Raw genomic sequence first — 13,376 nt, 5'->3', positions numbered from 1 at the left:
TGCTTCTTTTTCCAACTACATTCGCCTCATAAATTTGTTTAACCGTTCTTTCTTCACTCATACGCTCCACATGTCCAAACCATCTCAACACACCTTTCTTAATTTTATCGATAATGCTTATCTCAGCCTTACATTCTTTCCTTATTTCATCATTCGAACATCTATCAAACATCATTTTGCCACACATTCGTCTGAGGGATCGCATTTCGACTGCATTCAGTCTGCTTTCATCCTTCTTTTGCCAACTCCATGCTTCGCTTCCATACATAAGGGTTGGAACCAGAACTCCATTGTGTACTGCCAGTTTAGCTTCCGCTGATAGTACAAATTATGTTTAAGAAATAATAATTTTTCAAGGTTTGCTAATCACTTAATAGACCAATGACTTAATAACCACTAAATTAGCAATCACAATGTAGAAATCCTAAAAATGATCAATACTAAAAGTTTTCAACATCAAAAAGAAATCCACAAAAAAATCATAATTAATAATATAAGACTAAAACCTCCCTCCTATGTTTCCACTGATAAAGAATAAGAAACAGCTTCAACCCCCTCTTCATCTTTCAATGCCCCAAAGGCATAACACTCAAAATTAAGCTAAGTTTAGAATAGAGGTACCTATTTTACCAATTAAAAGTTAAATAAGAATATGCTATCAAAAAAATATTATTGTGGACATGTTTTCCTATAAAATACTTCAAGCAATGGTTTGATTTGTTGATTCTAAAATCTATAGAATTCCCAATGCACAAATTACCATCTTCCTTTGTGACATAGTCAGCTTTTTCTTCTTCATACCTCTTGATGAATATTGGCTTAGATGCCTTTCCTATAAGAACAGAATATAATTTATTAGATATGAGAACATTCACCATTTTTCTATTTAGTGTAAATCAATCAAAACAATAGAGTGCTCTATGTGTTATTTAAAAATTATGAAAATAGAAAAGAGAAAGAAAAGTAAGGCTATCGTTAGGTAAGGGTAGAATTAATAGATATTATATATACGTGTATATATATATATATATATATATAAATATATATATATATATATATTTATATATATATATTTATATATATATTTATATATATATATATATATATATATATATATATATATATATATATATATATATATATATATATATATATATATATATATATATATATATATATATATATATATATATATATATATATATATATATATATATATATATATATATATATATATATATATATATATATATATATATATATATATATATATATATATATATATATATATATATATATATATATATATATATATATATATATATATATATATATATATATATATATATATATATATATATATATATATATATATATATATATATATATATATATATATATATATATTATCTTAGGAATCCCTTATTATAATAGATATTATTATAAGGGATTCCAAGGTGTTTTTTACATGTGAAGATAATGTATAATAAATAAATAAGAGATAACATTGAATAAGTGTAATAAGTGTATATAGGTGCAGAAAAAAGTCAACAGCAGCTTTATAAGACTTGTCATAACCAAACTAATCTACCTAGAAATCTGATCATGTCAAAAATGTACAGAGCATATTCGACTTGTAATGTATGAAAGATGAAGAAGCTGGAGACAGACATTAGCACCGAGGTTGCTATTCCTTCTCAACACCAGTAAAGATTCGAATACTGTTTTTTTTTTATATTGTTAACAAAAATATGAACCATTACTTTGGAGATGTCCCCACGCATCTTTATATTTCTGAAATAAGTGGGGGTTTTTATGATTTTAAAAAAAAATTGGGTCCATTCAAATTCGCATTTTTTCGTGTATTTTTTACTGTATTTATATTGAGATGGCTGTAAATACGTTTTTACTACTTACAATTTAAGAATAAAAAATATTTGAACGTTTTCCGGACAAATATACATGTATAGGTTCACGGATACAAACAAAAAACTTCATGGATTAAAATATAAATAAATCGATGATATCTGTTATAAAATATTAACATCACATTGACTGCTCGTTTCTATTTCAAGTTCATCATTATTTGCCTTCAAGTCTCCAATTATTAAGATAACGATAACTGATATTCAGGTGATGTATGTATTCATAGTTTAAAAGGATATTGATTATAAACCGAAAATGTGATAAGTATCTCGAACCTCAATGCAATCCATTTAGTAATTGAAAGCAAATTTTAATATCCATGCTAATTATTCGTGTGATAAAATGGCAAATTGATTGTATGTTGGGTTGACAGAAAATTGTATCCATCTATTTATCCGTCTCGGTTTTAGAATGTACGTGGATGAATTTTCTTTTAGTTCCAGTAATAAAACATAACCCGCAAATTTAGTTTTCCGGTAATAAATGTATGTAACTTGATGTTAGTACGAGTGGAAATTAAATTGAAAATTATAGCGCAAAGCTGCACTTACCTTCGGAATATGCCAAGTGCATTCGATTCGCGCCCACTTTTTGTTCATCAGACATAAAGCTCCATTCCAAGTCCGTAAAAAAGTCGCTAACGTTAATTGGCATTTTTCAATGTTTATCTAATTTCAACCAACAAACCCAAACAAAACAAAATTCGTCTTAACAGCTCTTCCCTCTTCAAGGATCAATTAAGAGTCCCGCCAAAAACGAAATAAAAAATATATATTACCAACGTTAAAAAAAAAAGTTATTTGGGAAAGTGTGAATATATCCACGACTGCGTAAAGTACCTACTCAATTTCAATTGAAGCAACCTTCTTTGCATGCAAAAGTGCAAAATGCGTACTACCGTCAGATTTCGCAACGCTGCGTGCGGTGAGGCGTGGGTCTTGGAGATCTTACTTTACATACGCTCTTTGCAGTGATGGGATTCAAAATTTTCAAGAACCGGTTCGCCCTTTAAGTACTACCCCTACCCCCCCCCTATAAAAAATAGTTATAACATTTATTCATTTATTTATTTTTTATTCTGCACATAAACATAATATTCAATAACAACTGATAATGCTCCAAATACGTATATTTATCTTTCACGATTTTCTTTTTAGAAAGTGCAATACCTTTTATTTTCATCTTTCCAATATTTTTTTCTCTTCGTGAGGTTCAAATATTTTTACAACGTGGCGACCAAGTAAACCAAGTGCAAGTTCAATGCTCTGATACATGATCTCAATGGGAATATTGTGTGACAACAAATGGTTAAGGACCGGTTCGGCGAACTCTAAAAATTTTAGGCACTGGTTCTAGCGAACCGGTGCGAACCGGATGAACCCACCACTGGCTCCTTGTATAATATTTTCTATAATACATATGTAATTAACAACATCTGATTATTCGGGATTACTATTCGGACATAGAGAAGGGGTTTGATCGATAATTTCGGAGGGAAATCATCCTGACGGCTACGTTCTGGAGAGATAAGGGGGGGGGAAATCGCCATTGATCGTTCTCGCGGGCGGCGAATACGAATTCCGGGAACTCGATTATCCGCGGAAAAGGAAGCCGCGTGTACCGTGTTACCCCGCTATGTAATATTAATATCGCGCTTGTTAAGTTCTAATCTGAATAAAATTTATCTTTGTTTATTTGAGCCCGGAGGAAGTATGCATCGAATTAAATACAATTACAATCAAGATAAAGGTAAAAGGGGGAAGGATAATTAAAACTTGAATGTTTCATGTACCTGGTTTAATCGATTAAGTAGACATATTATTAAAATGACTTACCCTAGATTACAACACTTAGAAAATAGCTTATACTAAACGAAAGGTCCTCAACACAGTCCAAAGTTCACTTTCCTAGCTCATGTCTTGTTCACAGATTCACTTAACGAAACACCGTAACGAAGATTGAGATTGTTCCACAGTTATGAGCCATGAACGGCTCCGGGGTTGTGGAATCCCGTTGGGCGTGACGGCCACAGGTTGTAGGCTGGGCGGTCTTCGAGGGGCAGGAATCTGGTGTTCCTGGAGGGGCAGGAATCTAGTGTTCCTGGGTGGACGGCGGACGTCCTAGATGAGCAGTTCCTTCGCTGTTGGAAGGAATCTGGCGTTCCTCGATGTGAAGGATGAGGGATGAGGCATCTTCGCGGCTGGAAGATGGCCTTGTAGCGCTGGCTACATCGTGTCTTGGAGAAATGAACACTTTTCACTTCACACGATTTCTCCTCGCGGCTGAGCACTTAGCTGATGAAGTGCCGAGTTTGGGCTCGGGTCGAGCGCAACGGCGTGCGCGTTCGACCTGCGCGGTCGGGGATTTTTCGTCGACTGGCGTGAGGCGTCTTCAGCTCGCGTCCTACCCCTACTGTTGCTAGAGCAAGAGGGTCGTATTACCCCTCTCGCTTACTCCTTACCCTAGTTAACTTAAGAATAATCTTATCGTAGCTTACTTACTATAAGCTTAAACCCATATCTGCTCCCTAGGTGGAGCATATGGTATCCACAACTACTAGTTAATAGTAACCGAGTTATAGACTTACAAATAATTAAAAGTTAACAACTAATTATAATATGACTTATTATTAACTAACTGATTATAATAATTAGATTAACTTATAATTATTACATAAAATAATGAATTAATAGAGACTCCTTTCAGAGTAGTGGTTGACGCGTCTGTCAACCACTCGAAGTTCAGGTTCGATTCCTGACAAGGTTGATTTTAATGTAAAGTTTAATTTTCAATTTTAATTGCTATTTCAAGTTTCCTTAATGGAACTTAGAGCGTGATGTATATATATATATAATTTTTTTTACTATTATTTATTCATCCATATGTATTGCCAGTACATACGGGAGTGCCTTATGGACGCGTACAAGGAAAGATGGCGGAAATTAGACAAGGTAGTGTGGCGTTCTATCCTCTCTCTGCCTTCCACTCCCGAGAGGCGGCACGAGGGTAGTTACAAAGGGCGGCTTAATATTTATGATCGTAGCCTTGGGTCCGTGGGTCGGCCCGTTTTTAACGACCCTAGACGCGGACGACGAAATGTATTATTGCTAAATTGCCGGTCTTACCCATCGTAAACATTGATGGTCTGTTATCATTGTTCCGAAGCAAAATTCTTTTATAATTCGAAATAGTAAAATATATTTTTCTAAAGAAAGGTTAGGCTTTGAAGAAACCCGCCGTCGTTTTATTATTTTTTTTTTTTTGTCTGATAACGAACAAATGATCTATCTGCGCGCCTAGAAGTGAAAATTTTAATAGGAAGAAAAACGATTTTTAATGTAATATTTTAAACACCCAGATTATGCAATATATCATAATCTTTGGTGGCGAGCTTCCAGTACTTATATAACATATACAGTACGTATTCATAATCTTTGGTAACCACCCAATTTAGTACCTACCTATATTTAAAATCTTTGAATCCATGCTGGAGTGAAATTACTAATTTTGTCTATGGACAAATCTACGGACTTGGTTTGAAGTTTGAATGATTTGAATTTGTTTCGTTTTGTGTCTTTTTGTCCGTTTGATACTGCTCAGTATATAAATTAGTTAGTCATTGCTGCTCAGGTTAAGCGGTTCTAAGTAATAAAAAATACAATGATAAAGCAACGACAAAGGCAGGCTCTTATTGAGGAGAATAAAATGTTGCTTAATAAATTGCAATTTGTCCAAGAACAAATTAATCAGGCTGAGGAAAATTTAAGGTCTGGCGGGGATCTTCACTATGACAGGTCTGATTGAATATTACCATTATTGCATCAAGTTGTTGCTTATTACCATTATTGCATGGAGTTTTTTCTATAAAATAAACTAATTTACATTACGGCATATTACAATAAATTATTTACAGTTGTTTTATCAGCTCACTGCATTGTTTCAGCGGTCTCGCCAGCGCTGACTCGGTGATGACAGGAACTGCGTTTGGGGAGCTCGAAGAAGAAAGTATCGAAATGCTGGGAAAGTGTACTCATGCTGGTGAAGAAATCTTAAGAATATCCGTACTTCATTATTCAAGATCCCAAGTGTCTCCACAAGAAGGGTAATTAAGCATTATTGTTTGTTTATTACAATTACACCGGTATTTTTTTTTAATGTCCTCGACTAAATGTTAACAGAACATTTTTAATTTATTATTAGATTAAAACCAATATTTTTAGCTTTTCCACTTTTTTATTTGACCAGCGACCGGGTTTCGTCGTTACCGACATCATCAGACTGGTGAGGGGCTATACAAATTGTTATGTTATATATAAAAGAAGGCAGGAGTTGATAACCATGATTTGATATAATTTTATGAGAAATTAATTTAATTATTTTAATTTGAATTAAATTAATTTCTCATAAAATTATATCAAATCATGGTTATCAACTCCTGCCTTCTTTTATATATAACATAACAATTTGTATAGCCCCTCACCAGTCTGATGATGTCGGTAACGACGAAACCCGGTCGCTGGTCAAATAAAAAAGTGGAAAAGCTAAAAATATTGGTTTTAATCTAATAATAAATTAAAAATGCAATTCCATCACGAAGTGTCAGTGAATAATATAAATCTGTTAACAGAACATATTTTGAATATGAAATCTGTCTGATGCTGTTGACGGTGATTATTGATGTAGACTTTGGGGACCTTTCAAAACATGTAATGAGGGAAATTGTGATGCCATAAGTTCCCACTAAATGCCACAGAGTATGGAAATAATTTGACAGTTCCTCTAATGACACAGTGCCTCTTATCCACAGTATCTCTTATCCACAGTATCAGCGTAGAATTTATTATTTTTGTTAAGTACACTTGAACTACATTAGTTTTTATTTTCTTTAATCTAATAGTTTTTGTTGGCTTAAATTGTAAATTTTACAATATCTATGTCAAATACACATTATAAAAGAAATTCTAAAATTAGTTACTATTCAAAGCCACCTCGTAAATTACAGTACTATTAAACACCATCGTAAATCCAGATGTAATTATCTATAGTTTTAATAATATGTAAAAGACAAAGATATATTTGAATCAATATCATGTAAATATCAATGTCGGTAAAACAAATTTATGAGGCGAATGTAATTGGTAAAAGGAGCAGAGGAAGACTGAGAAAACTTGGCACGATCAGGTATGCCAAATACTTGAAAGCAGTCAGGTTAGGAGTCGAAACAATCGGCGGGTGTGTAGGGGGAGATGCATGAACGTGGAAGCGCCCTTGAGGTATTATTTTATGAAAATGGCACTATCTAAATTATCCAAATTTATTATTATTTATTATTATAAGAGGCGAGGAATGTTTGCAAAGACAGAATGGTGTGGCGTTCTATTCTCTCTGCCTACCCCTGTGGGGAAACGGCATGATGGTTAGTTAGTTTTTTTTGTTTATATCATGTATTATTCCTTTTTTATGAAAGAGAGAAGTCTAAGCATCCCAGGGCTTTCGACCTGGCATTTGGCTGGCTTAAGCGATCACTCTATGCACTTGTGTAAAGTCCACCATTCTATCCATTATTGAACATCCATATTGCATTAATTCAATGGTCTTAGATCCTTCCGCATATTAGTAAGCTTTTCAATACATTTGTTGATTATGCCCCATTGTTACGCCATCGGTTTAGTAACTGGTGAAGTATTAAACTTATTCCTTTTGAACATAAGCACCTTTAAAATTTACATCTCACACGTAGGGTGAATAATCCAGTATCTGATATTATAATTTTATTAATATTATTGATCTACAAATTTATTTGAGGCTTTTTTTATGTTTTGTAAGAAACTTGAAAATATTCCCAAAATTATTTTGTGGATTTCTTAAAAATATATTTTTTAAACATAAACCTATGTATGTGACACCAAGTTTTGTTAAATATTACATCATTTTAGATTGCCAGGACGATGTTATGAAATCAATATGAATCTTGTGATTTTGGGAACACTCAAGGTAGCCCTTAATATAGTGGAAAGAGATATGGTAAGCATTTTTTACTAATTACGTGAACAAAGAGAGAGAATAGTGCAGAATAGATAGTACAGAGTTCAAGTGAAAACCTTATTGAGTCATTTGCGCAAGACCAATTGGATATTCCATTGCTTCAAATGCTTTGAATGTTTGCTTTAAAAACTTTCCTCAGTGGAATGTTTTGAAAAATTTTATTTGACTATAGAAAATTTCAGAAAGAAAATGAAAACATAATCTGGACGAAGTAAAGCTGTTACATATTTAGAATAAACAACCATTAAAACATATTAATGTGATAACATTGTCTAAAAACAGTAAGTTTTGCTAAAATCATGTGATTAACAAACCAATTAGTACCTATTCACCCATTTAGTACCTACATTATTAAAACAAGAATGAAATAAAATCATTTATTGCTTTCTTCCAGGGTGACAAATTTAAAGTCTTGTCTACACAAGTGGCCATTACTGAATCTTCGCCCGCCCATGGAGAATTATCGTCTCTCGTGCGTCACTTCTGCGGAGAGGGAGGTCCACATCAACAGCTCTTCCAGTCTCTACGAGATTATGCAGAGAAAGCTGCTAACAGGAAGTTGGTGCTGAAGGAATTCAGAAGGCAATATGGGACATATTTTCGCATAGAAACTGCCGTAAGAATACATTTTCAGATTAATTTGCTGATGTTTTAAATTAAAATAATTGGAAATCATGTGCATACATAACAAAAGTAACATTACAAAATTAATACAAGTTTCCAATAAGGCACATTTGTAAAAAAAATTATCACATTTTAGTTTAGTAAGATTCATAATTTAAGGAATGAAAATTTTAATGTGCGTAATCCAATTTTTAATTTTTTTTTTATGAATACTATTTCTGAGAAATGGTAAAAAATAAAACATGCTTTGAAAGAAATTCACAATGTTTGTTGACAAAATAACAATTAATAAAATTAGTAAATTAAATCAATTTAAAAACATTTTTTGTTCATTCTTTCGCATACGAATTGAATTTTTCGCAAATAGTGAATGTTTTGGATGAAAAACTGTTTAATTTATTGAAATTTTGTAATATTTTACTATTGCGAAACTGAATATTGTTAATTAAGTGTTTTTAGCAAATGAAAACATAAATGCAAATTCATTTAGTCCTTTTAAAAATTCAAAACATGTTTTAAAAATGAACATGCATCAATAATATACAAATTGATTTGGTTCTTAAAAATCTAGTTAATTTAAATATATATGTATTATTTTGTTTTTCCAGGAAGAAGGAATAATAGTACATTGGCCTCGGCTATTCCAAATGGCTTGGTCAGTACAATGGGATGAGGGTATGGAAAGGGTAGAAGATTTAATTAACTTTGAACTCAATGTGCAAGGTAAGTTAAAGACAGATATTTTAATACCAATTCATAAGATATAAAATGGTCTTTAAGGAAATATGTCGGTGAGTTTTTTTTTTTTGTATATACTGATTTATAAAAAAGACTATACATATCTTTGTAATATATGTAGACAAAGACATAAAGTGCATAACATAACATACCTACAGGTTTCTCATCCACACACTACACACCACCCCTAAAAACTAAAGTCTCCTTGGTGGTACTCACATACCTAGAAATATGTAGTGGCGATCAACAAATAAAAAAGCTTTAAGTTTTGTACCGACATATCTTGGTGGAACTGCATTTTATAGAATAATATAACAACTATGTAATTTTTTGACATGAATTTTATTTGATAAACAGACAGCAACCGTCTGATTATGTCAGTTACGACGTAACCCGGTTATAATAATAATAATAATATTATAATAATAAAAAAGCTACCTGAAATAGCTCTCTCTGATCTGGTAATCTTGGCATCTATATCCAGAACAAAAATGACTTCCCATGAAAACTTCGAAGAAAGATACATGTTTGATTTTCCATTAAAAACAAACATATTTTCTACAATTAATGAAAATCGTATATTTTTTTGCAGCTGGTGTCCAGTTTATTATGTCTTCCGAGACAAGTTTGAAGCAGCTCACAAAACCTTCTACTTCCCCTGAGGGTAGACTTGCCTGCCTGAGGGAAATAGCTGCCAAGGCCGTCCTTTGTCGTTAAAATAAGTTACTACAGTGAAACCTCTATCTATCGTTTTTAAAGGGACCTATTAAAATAAACTATGAATGCGAGAAAACAATGAATGCGGGATTAAGAGGTCAATACGCAAATAGATACGACCGAGTAAAGATACCGTCCTCCCAATCTGCATAACCATTTGCAGGCTAAAATTCTAATAAGAATACATGTTTCAGATGCAAATGTATTTATTAAAAAAAAAATACCATCTTGAATAGAATTTAAAAAAATACTTTTGTTTTTTTAACTGTTTTATTTTCGTAAGTCAATAGTATATTTTCGGCTTCGCAAATAGTATTTTTTTCAGCATCGGTTATTGAATGTGCGTTGTAAAAAGTTTTCTTTCAAAAAGTGTGCACGCTTCTGGAAATGCAGGTACAGGCAGCGGCTCCTTTTCATCAATATCGACTTCTGCTATCGGTTACACAAGCTTTCGATAGTTTCTATCCCATACGTTGCCGTTGAATGTAAGAAAATTGGAAATAATGTAAAAAAACAGACAAAATTTATCAAATATGCAGCTTAATTCGAACGATAAATGCTGTAAATGGTGATAGAGAAACGATTGATGCAGTTTAGTTTAGTATGAAATGAAGTCGGGATAGAAGAAATAAACGACACATCCGGGAAAGCGATTATTCGAGGAATGATAGATAGAGGTTTCACTGTATATGTTTTTGAGAATGTTCACGATAACGACGAGAAACAATAACATATTGCGATTATCTTTCCGTTTGTTAACCTCTCCCTCCCAGTGATGTATTTACTACAACTCTACTTTAAAAATGTGAATATCAATATAAAATATAATACATATAGGCTCAGAATTTTGGTATTCTTCCGTGATATAATTATGTATTACATAAAAGTATTATAATATAAATTTATTCATTTGCAGCGACGGAAATAAGTAATTTAAAAAAAAATCAGGGGTAAAATTACCAAACTAACGTTTCCCAGTGTGTGTGTGCGTGCCGTGCTTTGCGCACACACACACGTCGCAGCGTGTTTAGTAGCGCGCAGGTCTTGTCGCTACGCCAGCTATTGCGGCTATTTGCTATGTATTTTGCATTTTTTTGCATTGCTCGTTTTCAGACACTTACCAGAACTAACATTACAAAATTGTTACATTTCAACTTGACTATGGTCAAGAAAAGCAACATTCAGGAATATTCATATTTTTTCTCGTTTTTAAAAAACATTTTCATATGGTGTACAAAATACATATCACCGTTGCAAGCGGTAGTTTTTAGCACCGTAAGGGAAAGGTTTATGTAACTCTTTAAGTACCCGAAATGAATTGGCGCACTCAATGTTTTCATTTGCCAGACTCACTGTACAATATTTATTTTATATTATCTTGTCCTGGTACCCGTAGCACAGGGTTGTTTATCCTTGCTGTATTTAAAGATCAAGATAACACTGTCTCTAAAGGATGCAGTGTGCTATGCACCATTGGGTGCGAATAAAGGTTGAAAGAACAGGAAAAGCTTTATTTTAGCAAGGTAGGTATAAGTTAGACAATCTGTTAAATTACTTTTTTGTGCGTAGGTATTTACATGGATGCTTTTATTATAATTTTAACATAAATGGATGTTTTATTTATAAAAATTCTAAAAAACCTGTTCTTACAGAGGTTTCTCATTTTTATTATTAGTAAATAACTTCTAATTTTGTCCGCCTCCGTAGTGTAATGGTCAGCTCGCTCGGCTACCGTTCTGGAGGTCCCGGGTTCGATTCCCAAGGGGGGTAAAATAAATATAAGTGATTTTTTCACAGTCATATTTATTCAATATTACCCTGGACTGTCTAAATTTTGTCCGCCTCCGTAGTGTAATGGTCAGCTCGCTCGGCTACCGTTCTGGAGATCCCGGGTTCGATTCCCAAGGGGGGTAAAATAAATATAAGTGATTTTTTCACAGTCATATTTATTCAATATTACCCTGGACCGGTACCTGAAGCGGAGGACTGATCACCTTTCCTTCATGTGTAAATGATCAAGATAACACTGCGTTTATATGACACAGTGCCCTATGCACCATTGGGTGCGGATAAGGGTTTTATTTTATTATTATATATAAATAACTCACTCAAAAATACTTATTCTTATATTTATAATTCAACGGTCTGTGAGATATAACAGGTTAAACTTTATTACTTTACTTCCGACAAAAACGAAGATATCACGACAAAAAAATGTTGCAAATGTTGTTTACAAATATTCCTGCAATGAAGAAACAGCTCTCCTAAAAATAAAAATCTCTAAGGCAATCATAAATGGTGTTTTCTTTTTTATTATTATTAATATGGTTATGAACAGAAGGTACTTAATAATTCCTCATAAATGTCACCGTAATAAAAGTATGTATAAACAAATTAACTATCATGGCCCTAGAATGGAGCTATCACACTAGTTGTCATTTTGAGGTGGCATCAAAGATTTGAAATAGAGATTACTAAAATCATAAATATTTTTAGGCATAATTTATACAACACCATTTTTGTTTAAATACTACCTCAAAAGTGTTGGAATTCATAGATCCCTTGACTATCGATGTACATATTATTATATATTGCTGAACTAGAAAGTATACATATTAAATGGATTTCCACTCGGTAGTTAATACGGTACTCGGCTGTCCAAGCTTAAAACACAGTAAGGGACATTTTTTTTGCATTTTTGGACTAAGTAGAATCTACTTAGTCCAAAAATGTAAAAAAAAAACCTACTACAAAAAAATGTCCCTTACTGTGTTTTGAGTTTGGACAGCCGTACTAAACCAGATACTAGTCCCCTCCGTGGTGTAATAGGTAGCGTGTTTGGCTATCATGCTCGAGGTCCTAGTTTCGACTTCCTGGGGGGGGGGGGGTGATAATAAATATTAGTGATTTTACGATTTCCCTGAAGCGGCGAAAGAGTGATCATATAAGTAACAATCAAGATAACACTGCGTCAATACGAATCAGTGCCATATGCACCATGTGGTGCATATGAAGAAGAACAAGAAAGGAACCAGAGACATACTTAATTACAGATAGTAAATATTGTCCTACAAGTTTAAAAGAATTATATCAATACTCATACAAACTGCCAGGACATTGTGATTCTATGTTAGCATCACAGACTATGTGGCTCTACCTTACACCTCGCTTGAACAAACTTATCTAGATTAATATTGCATACTAAATGATTTGTGTATAAAATCAGAAATTTATATATCTTTTCTTGAAATATGTAATAATATTAAATGTTTCTTTTTTTGAGCTTATTATTATTTTGTTTTCCTAATTTTTATAAAATTACAATA

General features: G+C 32.7%; 1 protein-coding gene across 1 annotated transcript; it reads left to right on the top strand.

Moving 5' to 3' along the window:
• The first annotated feature begins 5,462 nt into the window (after positions 1-5,462).
• Positions 5,463-10,341, top strand: LOC148298581 (uncharacterized). Its single transcript, XM_088276775.1, has 6 exons — positions 5,463-5,720; positions 5,870-6,028; positions 7,863-7,950; positions 8,366-8,587; positions 9,204-9,318; positions 9,926-10,341. The coding sequence occupies exons 1-6, from the start codon at positions 5,587-5,589 to the stop codon at positions 10,048-10,050; spliced, it is 843 nt and encodes a 280-aa protein (XP_088132901.1). The 5' UTR covers positions 5,463-5,586; the 3' UTR covers positions 10,051-10,341.
• The last annotated feature ends 3,035 nt before the right edge of the window (positions 10,342-13,376 follow it).

This window comes from Brachycentrus maculatus, unplaced genomic scaffold, assembly GCF_059751285.1.
Source record: "Brachycentrus maculatus isolate JH-2025_06_01 unplaced genomic scaffold, ASM5975128v1 h1tg001849l, whole genome shotgun sequence".
Taxonomy (NCBI): Eukaryota; Metazoa; Arthropoda; class Insecta; order Trichoptera; family Brachycentridae; genus Brachycentrus; species Brachycentrus maculatus.
Note: the sequence above shows the minus strand (reverse complement) of the source record. Positions and strands in the feature narration are given on the sequence as shown.